The sequence below is a fragment of the Salvia hispanica genome, unplaced genomic scaffold (genome assembly GCF_023119035.1).
Source record: "Salvia hispanica cultivar TCC Black 2014 unplaced genomic scaffold, UniMelb_Shisp_WGS_1.0 HiC_scaffold_349, whole genome shotgun sequence".
In the NCBI taxonomy this organism is placed as follows: Eukaryota; Viridiplantae; Streptophyta; class Magnoliopsida; order Lamiales; family Lamiaceae; genus Salvia; species Salvia hispanica.
In genome coordinates, this window is record NW_025952079.1 from 256 (window position 1) to 18,833 (window position 18,578).

The following is an 18,578-nucleotide window of genomic DNA, read 5'->3' on the forward strand; positions in this document are numbered from 1 at the left end:
TGAGAACTTGCATGCACGTGTAAGGGACGGTCGAAGGGCCTTGCACGTGGTTTGGGCTGCCAATTTCTTCCTCGGCAACGCTTGGCGGCTCGCATAAAAGTTGGGGGCGAGCGGCGATCATAAATGCTCACGCGCTCCCTACATTGGTGAGCCGTGGTTCTAATTGCTCTATGGATGAATTTTTTGGGCGTTGTACCTCCTGCCCTAATTATCGAAAGTAGTTGTACATTACAAGCCGGCGCATTTTAGCACCGATTGTACAACTCCATGTACCTACACGTTTCCTTCTCCTCATATTTCGTCTTCCCAAAACAGCAAATTAAGCAACCATAAAAAAATGTCATAATAACTTTTTCAAATTTTCATTCTTTAATTGCTTCACATGAATGTTCCATTATTTTATTTCCAAACATCCCATGTTTCCACATTCCTGCTCGCTCCCTCAGGTTACGTTACTTCCTGTAATTGTTTGTTTTTCAATCTAAACTACGCTTGATTAGGTCCAAGATTGCATCACACTTACATTTTATAGACTGTGGGCTACTATATATTGTTCAAAGTTTCCGTCATTGTTTCTCACTGTTTTAGATTGTGCGTTTGTTTTTGGGCTTTCTGGAATCTGACTGCTTCATGCGAAAGACTCCACCTATTTTGCTCAGTTAATCCAGTTATTATTGTGCTCAAATTGTTTTTTTTTTGCTTGAAATTTGAGAAATTTTCAATTGAGGCTTATTCTGTTTCTTCAAATTGTTGTGGGCTTTTGGGGTTAGATTTGAATTGGGAACTTTGTAGCATTTGTGGGAAGGAGATTGCACCTGGTCAATTTCTGTGGCTTGTTTGGATTGCTGTAATTTTGAAGTTTGGCACCTTTTATTAGAATACCTCATATTTTGATTTGGGAGGAGTGTCGTATGGGATTGCCTTGGATCTTAAGTTGGGGGAATTATGCCAAGTGTTGAACATCTTGGTGAGATTGCTGGGGTGGTAAAGAGATAAGAGTTTATTTTGTAACGTCTTTCGGCAGGCTTTAAGTCTTCTCAAATCTGAGTGTACGGATGGGGCGGCATTTGAAAGTTTCGAAAAGTTGGGTATAAATGTGGTTCAGTAGCTGGCAAGATTATCACAATGGAGGCATTGGGACTTGAGGGGATAAGTCGATAATTAGCTGTCATAGTGACATTTGTATCTTTCGTTTCTGTAAAGGGGGTTATTCACATCCGAGGACTATATATTAGGAATCTAGGTATAGTTTTGCGACTCGGGACAAAACAAATATATCATTTTCTGATTTTGGGTGTAAAGAATGGGGCATCCTGCAGCCGTTTGGGACCATAGAGCTTCTCTTGAATTGACAAAGGACTGGAATGGAATCGACCAAGTTGTGCTTCGGAACCCTCAAGGGGCGTCTGCGCGGGTAAGTTTCTATTATTTCATGATTCTTGATGCGGAAATGGGGTTTATGTGTAGTTTCCATTCTTATGCCGAATAGATCTGTGTGATTCTTGAAATTCTTCCGATTATGAATATTTGAAAATTTCAGGTGAGCCTGCATGGAGCACAAGTTCTCTCGTGGAGGAATGATAGAGGCGAAGAACTTCTTTTCACCACTAGTAAGGTGTGGTTTCTATCATAATTAATAAGATATATGTGTGATATATGTTGTGCATATTCATTTTCTTCAGTTTCTAGTATATACAAGTACTTCCGTGTCATATCATCCTAGATTCGGTGCTATTGGTATTAAAACATGATTCAAAGATCTTAAAACTGAAGCTGTAATTTTGCATATCTTGAGGTTGCTTATTTATAAAGTTTACACTAAGCTTAGGTTGAATATCTGAGATCACCCACTCTAGAATTTGGACCAGCAGCTGTCATTATAGCTAGAACTGGTGATGTAATTCTTGTGAGAAATATTTATTTTGCAATGCTTAATTGCCCAATGAATGCTGTGGGGAAGATTTTGTTTTCAAGTTCCACTCGTTCCTAGAAAAAGGTTTTGACACTTTATTGAGCGTTAGAGAAAACATCAGCCTCACTCTGAAAGTTTAGAAGTTCAATATACTTGAATTTCCTTGTAATTGAATCATAGAAATATTTAATTCTTTTATTCATTTTTCGCTAATGAAAGCTGTATATTGACCTTCAATCTTTGCAGGGCATCTTTAAGTCTCCAAAAGCAATGCGGGGAGGCATTTCCATTTGCTTTCCACAGGTACACACCATCAATTGTTTGTGTATTTCGTTGTTATTTCAAGACTTTGTGAATCTGTAAACATATATAATTATATACTGTATTCTAACTTCATATCGCGTCCATGCTTTAGTTTGGTAACTGTCATGCGCTTGAGCAGCATGGATTTGCTAGGAACAAGAATTGGAAAATTGAGGATAATCCTCCTCCGCTGCATTCAAAGGACTCTTTTGGTAAATCCTTTGTTGATTTACTACTTAAACCCGTTGAAGAAGATCTGAAGTTCTGGCCTCACAGGTAAAAATTTTACACGTTTGGGCATTTTTATTTCATTCCTAACTCTTCTTAGCAGTGTTTGAACTCTCTCTCACTCTCTTTCTGGTCTTCTCTCAGCTTTGAGTTTCGCCTTCGAGTTTCTCTCTCATCCAATGGAAACTTGATACTGATATCGCGCATCAGGAATATAGGTTGGAAACCTTTCAGTTTCTCTTTGGCCTATCACACACATTTCTCTGTTTCTGACATTAGGTACATAGTCGGATATTTTGATTTATTCATTCTTTTCATAAATCATCGTTGAAACTTACTCTAATTTTCTAATATCTGTTTGCCCTTTTTTTTGCACTTCCAACAGTGAAGTCAGGATAGAAGGTTTAGAGACGCTGGACTACCTTGACAACCTCTCCCAAAGGGAACGATTTACAGAGCAAGGCGATGCCCTAACTTTCGAATCAGAGGTAAGTCTTCTTCCACCTCCAAATGTTGCAGTTGCAATTTGATTGTTAAGTAATCATATTCTAAATCATTGTTACTTTTTTTTTGTGTCTATATGTTTCCCCATCTTCAGATAGACCGTGTTTACCTAAGCTCACCCAAGTGCGTCGCTGTTCTTGATCATGAGAAGAAACGAACATACGTTATCAGAAAGGAAGGGCTACCTGATATGGGTATGTATCATCACATCTTTTTCCTTAGTCAGCAACCTCCAGTTTGCGGCCTTAAACACAAATATGGTATTTTCATGTAGTTGTGTGGAATCCGTGGGAGAAGAAGTCGAAAGCAATGGCAGATTTTGGCGACGAAGAATATAAGCAGATGCTATGTGTGAATGCAGCAGCAATAGAGAAGAACATCACCCTGAAACCAGGAGAGGAATGGACAGGGAGAGTCGAGCTTGCTGCTGTACCTTCAAGCTTCTGCTGCGACGAACTCGAACCTCATCTCGACTACTTTTGATGCTCGACTTGTGATCGTTCGTTCGCTAGCTCACTTTATCGAAAGCCTGTGGTTTTTGGAAAATGGCTGATAAAAATTTGGTTTGTGTAGGATTTGAGGCATTTACATTTGCTCTCTTTTAGCTTTGATCAATGAGCTCAATATCATGCTTTTAAGCCACTCTGGTTCTGAATAAATCTATTTTGTGATGCTTCAGACAAATTGTAACATCAATTTGACATTTGGAACATTAACATTCGTGAAAAGTTGAATTTTCATATTAATAATTCTGTGTTACAATTTCTAACGCTCAATTGATTAGATCTGTCAAGAACCGCAAACAAATTATAGCATCAAATTCCCAAATCTCTTAAACATATTCTTTTTTTTTCCTGTCTCCTAAAAATAAAAATTTTTTATATAAGGAAAATTTTTTCACTCTATTAAGGTGGAACTCATTTTCTCTTCTTTCTCTCTTAGTTTTCTATTTTGTACTAAAACCGTGACGTTTCAAATGTTTCTATTTTTGGGGACGAGGGAGTAGTTACTAACGCTCAAATCTTACCTTTTAAATAGGAAGTCTACAAAATTGTTAAATAGAAAAAATAAGATGGGAAAAGATGGAAACTGTGAGAAAATATATAATTATCCTATCTTTTTATACTTCCACCACTCCCCTGCCTCTAGCAGATCATAGCTATGCAGCTCATTCCAAAACTTGGCTTGAACGCATTACAATTTCTATACACCTCTGCGAGACTCCAATTGCTTGGTGTTCTCCAGTAATACCTGTCAGATTGAAACGAACTGGTCGAGCGAAACAAGAAATCAAATTGAAGAGATAGCTTCAATGTGAGTGTGTATCACGCTTACCTCACGAATATAACTTGCCACTGCTTTGCAACCTTCTGTTGCTAGCTGCATGACAGTTTCAAATGTCTCCATTTGCAGTTTGGAGTCCATCTATCAGGAAAGACAACATATAAGTCAGTTCAAGGAAAAGAGAGTTATGCAGATTCAAGGGCTTTTGCCAACCAGAACAGCAATGAAGCCAATTTACTCGAAGGTATGAGCACAATCGAAGTCCAAGAAATGAAAAAAAAAATAGTAGTGTATTAAAAAGGACCTGAAGGAGGGTGACTTTGTCTAACTTAGGCAGAATGCCAACAGTAACATCAGGTCCACCAGCACTATCTTCAACGTAGTTCAGATCTGCGTTTAATTTGCAAAACTCGAGGTTACTTTTGAATTTTTACGTGATAATAGGATCACATACACTGAACATATGTATGAAATTGAAATACATAACAAATTGATGAGGCTGTTAACTACCGAGCAGAGGGGTCCCGTTCAGAAATCCAGCACTGCAGGAGGTAACAATATCAGTCATAGGGATACCAGCATCAGCAAGGGCCAACGTTGCAGCATTTATGCATGCTGATCTTGTTCCTGAACAAATTAGATTGTAGACGAGCTATGGTTAGTGGATGACAATAAAATGCCCATGCCGTTTCAACACTTGACACTGGGACCAATGGAATGGAGAACGCTATTTACCTCCATCCGCTTGAAGAACTTGGACAAATATATCAATCTGCAAAACATGATTTTAAGATTAAAAGAATAAGAAATTAATTGAGGCCATCTAGACATAGCTTCCATTTTGTGGGCAACAAACCTGAGATCGAGGCATCAAGTGAGTCAATATGCATGCTTCCATCGTCTGACGAATGACCATAGATATCTCTGTTGATCGCCTGCACACCACATTGAATATTACCGAAGAAGTTAGTGAATGCAAAATGGGCACACTAGAAACAGATATCAACTCCTCGAGTTTAGAGAAAAGCATTAGCACGAAAGGCTACACCAGTTATGAAAAACCAGTACTACTATAATTATACGCCTATCATGGAGTACAATGCCTGTTATGTTAACACTAAGCAGCTAGGCTGTTTACGAGCAGGAGTTTGCACTAGACTTGCTCAACTGTTACATACCTGTCACCCTTAGGTTTCCTCATCCGATCTCCAGTACTGAAATTAGCCATGCTATACTCACAGCGTACCTGTCAACCATATAAGCGAAATTCACCTCTGTATGATCGCCATGGATAAAACACAAATTTTACAAACACGCAATGCGTAAAGAAAATTACCAGTGCCTGATCATTACTTTGCTGACTCCTATTTTGGACCTGAAACATATTAAACATCACAAATTCAATATCCAAAGAAATCTCTCTCAGTTTCTCAAACAAGTAAAAATCCATAGCACAAATAGCATTAGGATTTCGTATTCTATTACGAGCACAGAAGTTTATACATTCATACACAAGTAATCAGCATCAAAATAGCAATATTTTGGTGTTCATTATAGCACATTTCTGTGAAAAAAATATCTATTGCTCAAGAAAACAAAGCACCTCTCTGGGTCCATAAACAGCAGCAATGACTTTGGTGTTCCCCATCTCAAAAACAGCTGAGCTGCAATCAACATACAAATTCAATTTAGGTCAATCAATAGTGCACGAAAACATCACAAAAAGCAACTACAGATTTCCAATTCTTACCCGTCGGCTTTCGAAACCACTCCTATTTCTGCACGAAGCTGCCTCATCTGAAATCACCAACAATTCCATAGTCTTACAACATTGCCGTTAGACAGTGGCGAGTGGCCAACAGTTGAATGCAAACTTGAAAAGAGAAAAAAGAAAAGAAACCTCCATAGGACGGCGACCGTCCAATCGAAGACCTTCAGGATTAACAAACTCCATCTTAGAGAGAGACGCCGTGCGCCGCCGGAAAGGTTTTGTTTTTTACTGGTGAGAATGAATGCAGACCATAATATGGGCCGTTTCTATTTAAATAATATGGCCTAACCATTTTAGGCCCATATATAAAAACCCATATTCTCCTGGCCCGATTTATTACTTGTGTTGTTTTTTCTTGGCGTTTGCTTCTCTTTTTAATTTAATTTTTGCACACCAACAATAATGACTACTCCCTCCGTCCGTCATTAGTAGTCTTATTCATGGACGGTATGAATTTTAAGAAATGATAAGAAAAATGGGTGTAAAAGAATTAGTGGAATAGAGGTCCCACTTGTATATATTAGTTTTAAATGAAACGTGAGTGGAATGAGTTAGTGGAAGGTATGACTCTATTACCACTAGTATCACACCTGTGCGATGCACGGATTAAATATTTTAAAATAATAATTTTAAATTATAGGTTATTTACAAAAAATTTAAAACATTATAAAAAATGTATATAATAACTATGAATTATACGGCTAAAACATATATATTAAACATGAAATAATTAAGAATGAATCATAAAAATTTGGAAAGCTTTGATTCATAATACATGAATGGAAATTATTTGAAATAACATCATTTCATTAAGTTCTTCGAAGAAAAAAAAAATCCATGTATTATGGAGTACTAAATAAAAATACTATTCCTATATTATAATTAATTGAAAGTATAACATCTCACGAACTACTTTCTATACAAAAATTTCATAATTGTGAATAAATAAATTATAAATCAATATTATTAGACTAATTCAAATTAACTTATTACTATTTTGTTATTAATTGACACACTTAATAACAACAAATTTTAAAAATTGACATGGAATAAATATAAAACAATAGCTAAATGATTCAGGCAATATTAAAGTAAAACTTAAAAAAGAATTAAAAAAGAATTAAGTTATAATATACTATTTAATTTATAAGAGCATTAATACTTCCATAACTCAACTTATATAGATATGTGGAAAAAAAATACTGATATAGTATAATTTTCTATCATGGGACAGAGGATATAGTAATAACGTCTTATATAAGTGATCTAAAAAGATGGTAATATATATTAGTGAAGGCTATCGCTTAGCCAAATATATAACGGACCAATAATATAGGCAAGCTTAAACTTAAAAGCCTAATAGCTCATCTTTATAACAAAAGGAATAACGGCAAGCTTAAACTTAAAAGCCTAATAGCTCATCTTTATAACAAAAGGAATAAACTACAGTTCATCAGACTAATATAGTTATTGAAGAAGATTAGACCAAAAATATAAAGACCAATAATATGGGGAAGTCTAAACTTGATGAATAGCCTAATATCCAATCCACAATTAGTAGGACTATTAATAATATTATTATTGAAAAAGACTAAATATGAATATGCAAATTGGACAGGAGTATGCCAGCTGTGATGCTACACAGAAATTTCACCATATCATCGGCCTTCGTCCACGCTGTGCCCCTCTACCTCATTCTTTGTCGTTGTGAAGATTAAAAAAAAAAACAAATAAACAAAACAAAACACACAACCACAATGAAAATACAACAAATGATAAACATGAAATTGTACGAAAAAACGTCACTTCCTTAAGTATTGCACCAAACTTTTCGTGTAAACTTCACGGAAAAGTTGCTTGAATGCTAACGCCCTAAGCAAAAAAATATAATTAATGATTTTATATAATTTGCATACAAAAATAAAATAACTCATTAAACAACATACCGCACGGTAATGAAAAACACTATAACCCGATGGCATTGGTTATGGCTCCATGAGCAGTAGCTTCATAAACGTGGATGCAACGAACTTCGATAACAAAATAAATTGTGGAAGGCTCCAGATCATTGAGAAAGGTGAAGAATGATTCCATGATGTCGACCTTTTTTCATAAGATATGAACAAAAATATCAAACTTAAGTGTGAGGTAAGTAGGAATGTGTAGATAGTAAGTCTTCAAACGTCATATTTATAGATAAAAAATTAACCATGAGATGCTTTACAACTTCTCCAAATTAAAGTCATTAATTTGCACCTTTAAATGTGAATAATAAGTTTCAAAAACTGAATAATTAATTAAAAAATTGATTGATGGATGGAAACTATATACGGACACACATTAATTTTATAAGAGAATTTAATATTTTGATTTTTTATTCTATTCTCATAGAGAATTCATGATAGCAAATATGTAACGGTAAAATAATGATGAGCATTAATTTTTGATATTAAATTGAGTGTTACAAAGAAATGAAATGACATTTAATTAAAATAATTTTATATTACTCGATACTTATGAAATTAAAAGAGACTTAATCTTTTAATCTAAAATGGCAGATAGATGAGTTTTTGATTAAAATTTTTAACCTATGTAATACGCATATATACTTGTTTGGTTCTTAAATGAGAGTTAGTGATTTCCTATGTGCATAAAAATAATTTTGTACGTACATAAATTCTTTAATATATTGAAATAAATTAAGATACACACGCGGTGTGAAAATTATGTTAATTCATCAATATATTATATATACATGGTGGATTTCTATTTATTACTAACGCTTAACCCAACAAAAATTATTTCCCCATACAATAATGTGATTAGATTGTAACTGCCATTTTAAATTATCATAATTATTACTAATACAATTCTTAATTTTGAAAGAAGTTACAAATCCTATAATTATTATTAATACACTATATTGTTTAATACAAATATATTTTAAAAATATTCTAAATTAGTACTCAAAACACAACTTTTATATGATGAAGATGTATAGATAGATTTTCATTTGTAATACCCAAAATGATATATGGACAAAGAAGATGCTTATTAATTATGATTCCCACATTTATCGATTATTAAATAATTAATTATTGAATTATAAATGCTATATGCATTGATTATCATGCCCAATTATCAAATATTCAAATTAGTCCATAATTTATAAGTATTTCAGAATGAGGATAAAACTTATAAATATTTCAAAAGAAGGCCAAAACTCGCCTTTTATATATGTATAGATTTATGGTAAAACTGAACCGAGACTTCTATTCGCGGACGGAGGGAGTAGTAATATAGCTGTAAAAATATGTAGATAACTAGATACTACTGTAGTAGGAGTACTGAGGAGACATTGTTCTAAGTGCTAGGGACTAAATTTTGATGTATGAAGGTTGTCAATCGCATTATAATATGTGGCTCTTCACTGAATAATTCAATTTGCTAAATTAATATTCCATGCGTCTTATAGAAGCAGACTAATTAAAAATAACAAAGATTTTTTAAAAAAGAATTTTTTTTTAATGAATATGAATTATTTCTACTAGAGGTATATAGAGTATATGATATACAAAAAATAGAGTAGTATCACATTTTCTTTCGCAAATTCAGTTTGATTAGTCTACGTATACAATGACGACAGTCAAAAATTGATAATCCTCAAATGCTATATTTGGAAGACTCCACTCACCAAATCATCGTAATTAAAATCCCGAATCACCACGATTATCATATCTAATTATAACTACTTAATTACAAAAAAGGCAATATTGCATATATAAAATTATGGAGTAGGAAAATAGGAAATAGGAAATAGGAAATACGTAGGAAATAGGAAAACAAATAAAAAGTCGCACTATATTCTCGTTAGCGTCAAGAAGAAGAAGCAGCAGCTGAACCAGAGGAAATTAGGGGGAGAAAAAAAAAAGTAAAAAAAAGTCTTCTTTCCTTCTCTCTCTGTATTTCTTTCAACGAATTCGATCGTTCTTATATATACGCAACCTGGGTTGTCTTAAATTTCTCTTCATTGTTTGTGGGCTTCATTTTTTGCCCTTGAATTCAATTTGGCAGATCTGATTCTTGAACAATGGCTTCGAAACGGATCTTGAAGGAGCTAAAGGATTTGCAGAAAGATCCGCCCACTTCCTGCAGCGCAGGTGTTTATTCGCCCAATTTTGTTCCTTTTATGATTTGTTTATGTTTTTGCACGGTGTGTTGGTTGATCTGCGAAATATCGATGTTTGCATGTGGGTATATTTTTTTCTTGTGGGTTTGTCGGATTTCGTTGTTTCAATCCATTTTTACTGGCAAAATTCATTCTTGGTGGTGCTAATCTGTGGGCCGGCATCTCGATTAGTGGTGGTTTGGCAAGTTTCTTTTTCCCTTTTCACGTGGGCTTGAGTGATTTGTAGTTTTGGTCTCGAATTTTCCTGTTACATATAAAAAAAGAAATAAAAAGTTTTTGGGGATTACTTTCTTCTTTTGTGCACAATAATGGTTGGTGTTAGTTCTGGCCCTAATTTTGTGGTGATATTGCCAATGATGTTTATTGAAAAGGGGAAAGGCTAAAAAGAAAGTAATTTGGGGCTTTCTGTATATTATCTAGTGACATTGGGATTTTGATAAATTTGTGCCCAGTTGATAAATTTGTCCCGCGAGTTCAGTTATATTTGTAGAGGCTTATGTTGCATAACTTTTATGAATTGAAGAATTTGCATTTTTGGCACTTCTCACATGTCAATAATCAGATGTCCGTCTAAACATGTTGATTCACGAGAAGCTGGGGATATCTGTGTCCAAATAGAGAGGCTGGTAGTGAGCCGTACCAAAATTATGATGCATACTGTATTTTACCTGTCCAGTGACTAGACCAGAGAACTAGCCAGAGAGGGTTTTGTTAATCTTCTCAAGTTCAACGTCAAGGAATTGGGCATTTCTTTGATTCATTTTCTAGCTTTTAGCAATTACTGTATCTTCTTTGGTGTTTCAACCAGTTTACTACCCTTTCAAGTTTGCTCGTTTGGTTATGATTCTGATTCAGGGAAGCATTGGATTATGAAGTGGATATTTCTAAGTAGTTATCTAACTAACTGTGTATGGTTTTCTTCCTGATTTTCTGCTGGAAGTTCTTGTTTCCAGTTAAGCATTATGAGTTATTGTTTGCCGGTTTAGACTTCATACCAGCCGTATTGTTTGAACAATCATTGTTCAGAATTACCCTGATTATGCTTGTCACTTGCAATTGCGAGTATTTATGTTATTCTTTCAATTAATGGAGTTGTTATCTTAAGCTTCCTTCCTTCTGTCGACAGGACCTGTTGGTGAAGACATGTTTCACTGGCAAGCCACCATAATGGGTCCACAAGATAGTCCTTATGCAGGAGGAGTGTTTTTAGTCACCATTCATTTCCCCCCTGATTACCCATTCAAACCACCAAAGGTATGGCATTTTTGAATCATTTGTGGATCTATCAACTCACTCTTAGTTTAATTCCAATTGATCGTACTCTGAATCTCTGATACTCTGCTGCATTTGAATACAAAGATGAATTCACATCTTTGTATTTGGTGACATGAACTGCTGCACAAAAATTATCATATCAACTTCATCTGACTGTAGTTGAACAATTCTTTTGCTAAAGATGTATAGTTTAAGAGAAAGTAGTTTTATCAGAACTCAGAAGTCTATCTTAAATTTTCATCGCAGTGCAATAATTGTCTGCCATGTCTAGTAATGGGTTGAAATAATTTAGGGAATTATTGAAATTTGAAGTATCGTCTCTTATTCATGGTTTCTTGTTTTTGTTTATTTGAACCTGAATTAATGTATACTGGAAGGTTGTTATTTAACCCTTTGACGTCATACTATCTGCTTCAAAATATCAGGAGTTATATTGTTGGTTGTGTTTTTCAGGTGGCATTCAGGACGAAAGTTTTTCACCCCAATATTAACAGCAATGGGAGCATTTGCCTCGATATCTTGAAAGAACAGTGGAGTCCTGCCTTGACAATTTCCAAGGTATCTTTACATTTTCTACTAGTTTACTGTGGTGCATTTAGCCGGATGATAAATATCTTGTGAAATCAAAACAACATTCAACACACTGATATGCAATCGTGCTCTATTCCGTATTCCAAAAACAAATTCTTCAATCATCTCATACAACATTTGTGTTTCAATCAGTCTGTGTTACACAAGACTTCCCTTCAGTTTTAAGCGAGTCTAAATAATAGTATGTGTATGTTCAGGTGTTGCTCTCAATCTGTTCACTTTTGACGGACCCTAACCCCGATGACCCTCTGGTGCCTGAAATCGCACACATGTACAAGACAGATAGGTCCAAGTACGAGCAGACTGCTAGGAGCTGGACCCAGAAGTACGCGATGGGTTAGTCTGAGATGCCCTCCCGATGGCTTAGATTTGCATTTATGTACAAATTATATCGTTCTTGGCCATGTTCTTGGTTCGGACCCTGGTAAGAAGAGCTTGAAACTGTCAAGCAATGGTGGTTTGAATTGTTCATATGGAATGTGTATTCAAGAATGACTGGATTTCGTCAATTGATCTTTTCTTTTCTTTTCTTTTTTAATCTGAAACTGGATTTGGTTCATTGATCTTGTTTGATCAATTTACTCACTAGTTATTACTATAACATATCTGTGTGAACCTATTTCTTCTTTGTTTTTTTGTGATCTTTACTTGTTTATTCAAATGTCATTCGTTTCCAATTTTACTTGCGCCATTCTTGGTCGAGCTTGTACCCACTTGCTTTTATCGTCTCAAAATGATTTTTATTAGAATTTGAAAGAGTCACTAAATTAGTATTGGGATGATGTTAAATTGTTGCATATTGATATTGGTACAGGGAACTGGATTAGTAGTATTTGGAAACTGGATTTTTTTATAAATTTTTTAATCTGAAGAAAAATATAAGTTGATTCAGGTTCAGTTCTCTTTTAAACCTAGAATTTCGACTATGGACAAAACAAGTGAGTGAGACCATATAGCCATTTAAAATGTCTTGTTCAAGGGTGGTGGTGACTTTAATGAAAAAAATACTAGGAGTACTAAATACTACCCCCTCAATTTTTTTTTGTTAATAGAGGCATTTCTGAGTGTAATATGTTGAATAGATGGTGAAAAAAGTAAGAGAGATGAAAAGAGAATAGAGTAAGAAGAAGAATTACTTTTTGCCAAAAATAAAAATGACTTAAATAACTTGGAACTTTCCAAATAGAAAAATGGCTCTATTAACATGGAACAGATACGGACGGAGTATAGATTTAGTAGAAATAGGAGAAGAGTGTCACTTAAAATTTTTATTAACGAACTAATTCTTAGATGCACGACCCACACTGGCACTCACAATTACTACATTATTGTTAACACATTTACTGAATTTTACACAATAAGCATAAACCACACAAAACACAAGCAAACCTCAAAAACCCCATAAAAATGCTCCCATTGCAAATCTTCTCTTATGCTCCACATCCCCACTCACATGTAGCCCATACTCATTTAGCAAACAGTCCACTTTCCACTCCGGCATAGTTTCGTACTCCGCTCTATTATATCTCGGGTAGTGCAACGGCATTTGGAACCCGCCCCGGTTGCTCACCACCTGCCCATTTGGACGACCGTCACCACCACCGAGACCACCAACATTTCTAGGGGGTAGAGATTCAATCCCTCCTCCCATCATTTTATTTTCTTCCTAAGTTTTGACTACCCTTCTTAGAATCAAATGAGAGATCATTTTGGACCTATTTATAGTCAACAAACAATGTGAACAGTTAGGTAAAGGAAATAAATGTAGATTTATTTTTGAAAAAACGCTTAAATTTTCGATATGAATTATAGTGTTGTCAATTTTTGTACTGGCCTTTGATTGACCCTAAACGTCATTTTACGTGCATGAAACATAGGTTGGGGGGCAAATGCAATTCACATGAGTCATAAATGGGAAACAAATTGAACAACTTTCCCCAAAATAAAAATATACTGCATATAGATATTAAGGTTTCTTGCTTTGTCAAATTATTATCTTTCATCTTAAATTTTATTTTTACCCGAAAAATATTTTATCTTATTTTGTACAAGTATCTGTGAGAATTATTTAATCCGAGTTTACATGAAGTTGCAAAGAACATTCAAAATTGAAAAATAAGTATACAAAATGACTTTGATATTAGTGAAAAAGGAAAGCTGGAAAAAACTGTAACCATCCCAATTAATAGTCAAATTAGCCGTCTAATTAGCACAAAGAAATGCTTAAACTTGTTAGCTAAGATGAAACGTTCAATGCATCTGTCGTTTCGTGTGTGGAATTTTTCGTTACATTTGAGGGATTTTTTCGATGTATCTATCAAGTCATTGGTATTATAACCGATATATTTCATCTAAGGGGTGTGATCAGTTGCTAACTTTCTAAAGTTGCTAACTTGTTAACTCATTAATGCAGTGTATTAAAAATGTCAACACGATGATATTAAAATGTCAACACATAATTTTGTTGAACTTCAATATAATGTGTTGATATTATATATTGACATTTTAATGTTCCCGTATTGACATTTTTAATACACAACATTGATGAGTTAACAATTTAAATAGTTAGCAATATAACACACCCCTTTCATCTAATATAGCATCTATGATACCCAGTTTGTGTAAAATGATCAGATCAGACATCTAAACTCAAGCCTATATACAATATCACATTTATAATTTCATTAGTATTCCTAATTATAGATTTATAAATTATAAGGTCCTTATCTTGGTTCATGAATTGTGGACTAAAGGATTTTAGGGGAAAACTCTCCCTCCAATAATAGGTGACCCTTTCTTGATATTGTCCACAAATCTTAGTATAGAGAGCAATAATTAATATGGGCAGCCAATAGAATTGATGCAAATAATTTGATGAGATTGCCCTTGAATGTAGGGCATATGGTATATGTACTTGCTTCTTTATATGAATTCAACAAAATTAAGCACCACACATTTTTTGGAGGCCATTTATAATGCAGCAGCAATTTGCAATGGAGTTGGTTGTACCTGGGAGAAAAAAAGGAGGCACTCCTCACATGGTGGCACAGTTCTCGTTGTCGGTTGTTATGGCCGCCCCCACCGGTGGTGGTGCTTGACGGAGAAATCACCCCGTAATTGCCCACCAAGACATATCACTCTTTCTCTCTCACATAGACACAAACACACAAAAAGGAGCTGTATAAACAATTGTGTAACAACTACTACAAAATATTCCAAAGTAGTGTATAACAAGATTAGATGTGGCTATACACCGATATAGACTTGGAACGGATGTTCTTATATGGTTCGTACACTCGAGTCTAACAAGATGAACTCGGATAGCAAGAATTTTCACGATCATGTACTCAGACAAGTTTTTAATACAGCTAACTAACTAACTAACTAACTTGCTCCTGTAAAAAATCATGTGGTGATTCTGTCTTAGTTCCATGTTTCTACAGGTTGCGACTCTACATTTTCCATCCTCTGAGGATTGGAAACTATTCCTCTCTGCAATTTCCTGAATGAAAAAAGGGATGATTCGAGAGGATTGAGGCTCACTTGAAGTTGAACTCTAGGAAGCTGTTCTTCGATTAGCAGAAACTTCATCCAGATTTTCAGGTGATGCTTTTGTCGTCAGAGGCAAGTCCACAAGCACGGTTGGAGGGGCAAAATACATGTGCAGTGACATCATGCAGATCACAATTCCCAAAAAGAGCTGCATGAGTTGATTATGTAAGACGAAAGTGGGAAGCACAAGATATGAAGAAAATCAGAGAGAATGTAAAACTCGCCTGAAGAGTCGGTTTGAAATGGAAAATGTACACAGATACCAGCATTGTCAATAACATGGCCATCGACGTTGAATACACCTGTTAATGAGGAAATTATTTTAAGCAATTGCTCCCATATTCTTAAAACTAAGTACATCAAATGACATTTTTCAGATAATTTAGCCAAATAAAGATTGAAGTAATAGGCACCTTAACAATGTTATCTGCATACTTCATCAACCACGATACTAGCAGTCCAGTTGAACCAAGATTTAGCACTACCAACCAAGTTGTTACACTATATCCATTGAAAAGGCGTCGCCACCATGGACCATTCTCGAATCCACTTCTGAAATCATCAGTAGCCAGTTTGGCCATGTTGAATATTGCACCAAATCTGAGAGGCATTCGCTACATCGCATCAATAAACAAATACCCTTAAAAGGCTCTTAATCTAAGTCCATACCCACAAATGAAGAAATAAAATGTAAATAGAAAACCCTTTGTCATCTCCACTTTCCCCCTTTACTACAGCAATGAATCATAGTTGCTTCATATATGAATATGTTGCCAGTCTGCTACGGCAGTTTATATGGAATAATTATATTAATCTCGTGTATGTAGAAACATTGGTCTGGTACTACGGCTACCAGAGAAAGAAACTCACGTGTATAATTGAATATTCTGCCAATATAAGCTGTCATTGTTCTTTTTCATCAAGAATTCCGTGTACACACCAGCCAGAGCAGAGAGACAAGCTGATAATACACCCAGCATGTATCCTTGAATTGGAGACGAAAAGAGCGACTCACAAGAAGTTTCTCCACAACCTTTGACCTGTGCCATCATTAGACAATAAGATTCAGACTACAAGGCAAGTTATGCTTACATGAAAAGCTATGCGACGAGTAAGGCTAGTGATCATAATTCAACTCCCATTCGCCATTGTGGTTTAAATTAAACTAGAAGAGTAAGTAAAACCGACGTACCTGGCTTGTGGTTGTTCCAATAGCCAATAGAACGATAGCCATCCACTGCAAATTAGAAAGCTTCCTCCTCAAAAATAGCCTAACACGGGAAATGAAATTATATGCCAATTGTAGAGCATCAACAACTACATAAGAGAAATCTGCGCATAGCTCCTATTAAACGAAGCAGCTTCAGTTCTTGATAATGATAAGTGATATGTATACGAACCAACGAGAGAAAGTGAATAATAATAAGCACCTGAACAGTATTCCAGTCGTAACAATCTTTAAGTTTCCCATTATCTGATAAGTGGAGGTATCAACATAAGTCAATGTGGCAAACTGCACATTGTTGTGAATGAGGTATATGATTGACGGAATCGGATACAACCGTACACTTCTCCAATCAGTCGTGATTTTAGGAGGAGGCGATGCCTGGCATTCTCTCCACAGCATCAAACTAGACACAATTAGCTGCACCCAACCAGAAACATGATACTAGTTAATGAAACTGCATAAACTTAAAGTAATGAACATAAAAGCACTAAAACTTCACACATAGTATAATCCCAAGAAAATATTCTGATCTTCTAATTTCATACTTTTACTCTATCAATAAGCAAAAATCGAAAGATTGCTAACACAAGTAGCCATACATTTCTAAGAATGAATGCACTTACCTTAAAAACTTCAGCAAGAAAAGGCACAGTAGCATAGTCATACTTGTACCCCCCATTACTCTGAGACAATGTCGTCAATATACCCTGCCAATTTCAACCAAAACGAACAAACCCTCAATCCAAAATCACATTTTTGGGGGCAATTTTCAACCAATCCACAAAATCAAGTCCGTATGGAACAAGTATTTAAAAGCTTGAGCTGTAACCAGTGAGGGAAAGTGAACCTGAGAGCTTGTGAGAACGGTGAGGAATGAAGCGACGACGTACCACTGCATCTTCTTCTCCCTTCACACTGTGAAATTGGATTCGGAGCGGATTTGATCTCGCGTGAGCAATTGCGATTGCACCCCTTTGATTTGAGAGTTTCGAAAAGAAACCCCTATACTTTGTATTATTGTAATTGTGCCGCGAATATTTTATTTGCATTAATTTAAAAATATTATTTGCAGTAATTCTCTTTAACCTTTATGATAATTTTAAAAAAATCTTGTCAATAATTTATATTGGATATATAGGTCGTAATTTCAAAATTTTAACACACGTTCCTTGTAGAAGTAGGGAAACCCAACGACATAGTAGGACTACATAACCTAGGACTAGGAGGATTCAAGTCATGGAATAAATAAACACTAGATTATAGAGAAATAGAATTACAATGCACTGGTCTGATTGGTATCCTATTGGGTATTCCATAACAGTGGGTCTTGCTATTATTGTGGGAGGTTTTCAAACTTCTTGTTGTTCGGCTTGTGATTGAAGTTTGACACGTGCACCGGGACGGAGGGAGGGGATGGCGGCTGCGCCATCTCCCTAGGCGAGTACGCAGCCGGGGTATTTGTTAATGTTTGTATTCATTAAATTAGGGTATGGCACTAATAAAGGAACAATGATGACGTGTAATTGAACATGAGAATATATAGAAAAAGAAGCGAGCGGAAATAACTTAGTTATATACAAATAATGAAATTTGGTCAAATTCTGATCGAATATGAAAATAGAATATTACTATATCATAGTATGAGCTTTCTATTTCACAATTGGGCCAAATTTTCCAACGCTTATGTGTATTAACGTTTAAAGAGGTGCCACTTATATGTATTAACTATAATAATAACTAA

The 18,578-nt window shown here is 35.2% G+C and overlaps 4 protein-coding genes across 8 annotated transcripts; 2 read left to right on the top strand and 2 right to left on the bottom strand.

Moving 5' to 3' along the window:
- The first annotated feature begins 293 nt into the window (after window positions 1-293).
- LOC125199004 (putative glucose-6-phosphate 1-epimerase) lies at window positions 294-3,693 on the top strand. 4 transcript variants are annotated; one of them, XM_048097199.1, is made up of 9 exons: window positions 295-446; window positions 771-1,414; window positions 1,541-1,615; window positions 2,159-2,215; window positions 2,328-2,491; window positions 2,588-2,722; window positions 2,829-2,931; window positions 3,042-3,141; window positions 3,222-3,693. In XM_048097199.1, the coding sequence occupies exons 2-9, from the start codon at window positions 1,304-1,306 to the stop codon at window positions 3,428-3,430; spliced, it is 954 nt and encodes a 317-aa protein (XP_047953156.1). In that variant the 5' UTR covers window positions 295-446; window positions 771-1,303; the 3' UTR covers window positions 3,431-3,693. The 4 variants fall into 4 exon arrangements, with proteins under 4 accessions (XP_047953155.1, XP_047953156.1, XP_047953157.1 ...); XM_048097200.1 differs by having other exon boundaries at window positions 1,025-1,414; XM_048097202.1 differs by having other exon boundaries at window positions 1,303-1,414.
- Window positions 3,694-3,950: 257 nt separating this feature from the next.
- LOC125199005 (exosome complex component RRP41 homolog) lies at window positions 3,951-6,245 on the bottom strand. Its single transcript, XM_048097203.1, has 11 exons — window positions 6,132-6,245; window positions 5,982-6,028; window positions 5,835-5,895; window positions 5,568-5,606; window positions 5,410-5,477; window positions 5,088-5,166; window positions 4,967-5,003; window positions 4,742-4,858; window positions 4,536-4,621; window positions 4,283-4,372; window positions 3,951-4,198 (listed from the first exon to the last, which is right to left on the bottom strand). The coding sequence occupies exons 1-11, from the start codon at window positions 6,183-6,185 to the stop codon at window positions 4,151-4,153; spliced, it is 726 nt and encodes a 241-aa protein (XP_047953160.1). The 5' UTR covers window positions 6,186-6,245; the 3' UTR covers window positions 3,951-4,150.
- A 3,547-nt stretch (window positions 6,246-9,792) lies between these two features.
- LOC125199001 (ubiquitin-conjugating enzyme E2 28-like) lies at window positions 9,793-12,676 on the top strand. The gene is made up of 5 exons (XM_048097197.1): window positions 9,793-9,933; window positions 10,077-10,162; window positions 11,318-11,445; window positions 11,920-12,024; window positions 12,255-12,676. Exons 2-5 carry the CDS (start codon window positions 10,093-10,095, stop codon window positions 12,396-12,398), a joined length of 447 nt encoding a protein of 148 aa, XP_047953154.1. The 5' UTR covers window positions 9,793-9,933; window positions 10,077-10,092; the 3' UTR covers window positions 12,399-12,676.
- Window positions 12,677-15,218: 2,542 nt separating this feature from the next.
- LOC125199000 (CMP-sialic acid transporter 1-like) lies at window positions 15,219-17,816 on the bottom strand. 2 transcript variants are annotated; one of them, XM_048097196.1, is made up of 9 exons: window positions 17,685-17,816; window positions 17,461-17,544; window positions 17,177-17,254; window positions 17,040-17,083; window positions 16,802-16,880; window positions 16,480-16,649; window positions 16,023-16,209; window positions 15,834-15,911; window positions 15,219-15,757 (listed from the first exon to the last, which is right to left on the bottom strand). In XM_048097196.1, exons 1-9 carry the CDS (start codon window positions 17,733-17,735, stop codon window positions 15,614-15,616), a joined length of 915 nt encoding a protein of 304 aa, XP_047953153.1. In that variant the 5' UTR covers window positions 17,736-17,816; the 3' UTR covers window positions 15,219-15,613. The 2 variants fall into 2 exon arrangements, with proteins under 2 accessions (XP_047953153.1, XP_047953152.1); XM_048097195.1 differs by having other exon boundaries at window positions 17,040-17,254.
- Window positions 17,817-18,578: the final 762 nt, after the last annotated feature.

What these genes read in the sequence shown, in the direction of transcription:
- LOC125199005 (XM_048097203.1), bottom strand. Translation starts at nt 6,185, where the DNA reads ATGGAGTTTGTTAATCCTGAAGGTCTTCGATTGGACGGTCGCCGTCCT. An exon ending in AAAGTAATGATCAGGCACTG is followed by an intron (nt 5,478 to 5,567) that starts GTAATTTTCTTT and finishes TATGGTTGACAG; the next exon opens with GTACGCTGTGAGTATAGCAT. An exon ending in ACTTGATGCCTCGATCTCAG is followed by an intron (nt 5,004 to 5,087) that starts GTTTGTTGCCCA and finishes CATGTTTTGCAG; the next exon opens with ATTGATATATTTGTCCAAGT.
- LOC125199001 (XM_048097197.1), top strand. Translation starts at nt 10,093, where the DNA reads ATGGCTTCGAAACGGATCTTGAAGGAGCTAAAGGATTTGCAGAAAGAT. An exon ending in GCCCACTTCCTGCAGCGCAG is followed by an intron (nt 10,163 to 11,317) that starts GTGTTTATTCGC and finishes TTCTGTCGACAG; the next exon opens with GACCTGTTGGTGAAGACATG. An exon ending in ACCCATTCAAACCACCAAAG is followed by an intron (nt 11,446 to 11,919) that starts GTATGGCATTTT and finishes TGTGTTTTTCAG; the next exon opens with GTGGCATTCAGGACGAAAGT.
- LOC125199004 (XM_048097198.1), top strand. Translation starts at nt 1,304, where the DNA reads ATGGGGCATCCTGCAGCCGTTTGGGACCATAGAGCTTCTCTTGAATTG. An exon ending in TTCTTTTCACCACTAGTAAG is followed by an intron (nt 1,616 to 2,158) that starts GTGTGGTTTCTA and finishes CAATCTTTGCAG; the next exon opens with GGCATCTTTAAGTCTCCAAA. An exon ending in CCCTAACTTTCGAATCAGAG is followed by an intron (nt 2,932 to 3,041) that starts GTAAGTCTTCTT and finishes CCCCATCTTCAG; the next exon opens with ATAGACCGTGTTTACCTAAG.
- LOC125199000 (XM_048097195.1), bottom strand. Translation starts at nt 17,735, where the DNA reads ATGCAGTGGTACGTCGTCGCTTCATTCCTCACCGTTCTCACAAGCTCT. An exon ending in ATGCAGATAACATTGTTAAG is followed by an intron (nt 15,912 to 16,022) that starts GTGCCTATTACT and finishes CCTCATTAACAG; the next exon opens with GTGTATTCAACGTCGATGGC. An exon ending in ATTTCAAACCGACTCTTCAG is followed by an intron (nt 15,758 to 15,833) that starts GCGAGTTTTACA and finishes CAACTCATGCAG; the next exon opens with CTCTTTTTGGGAATTGTGAT.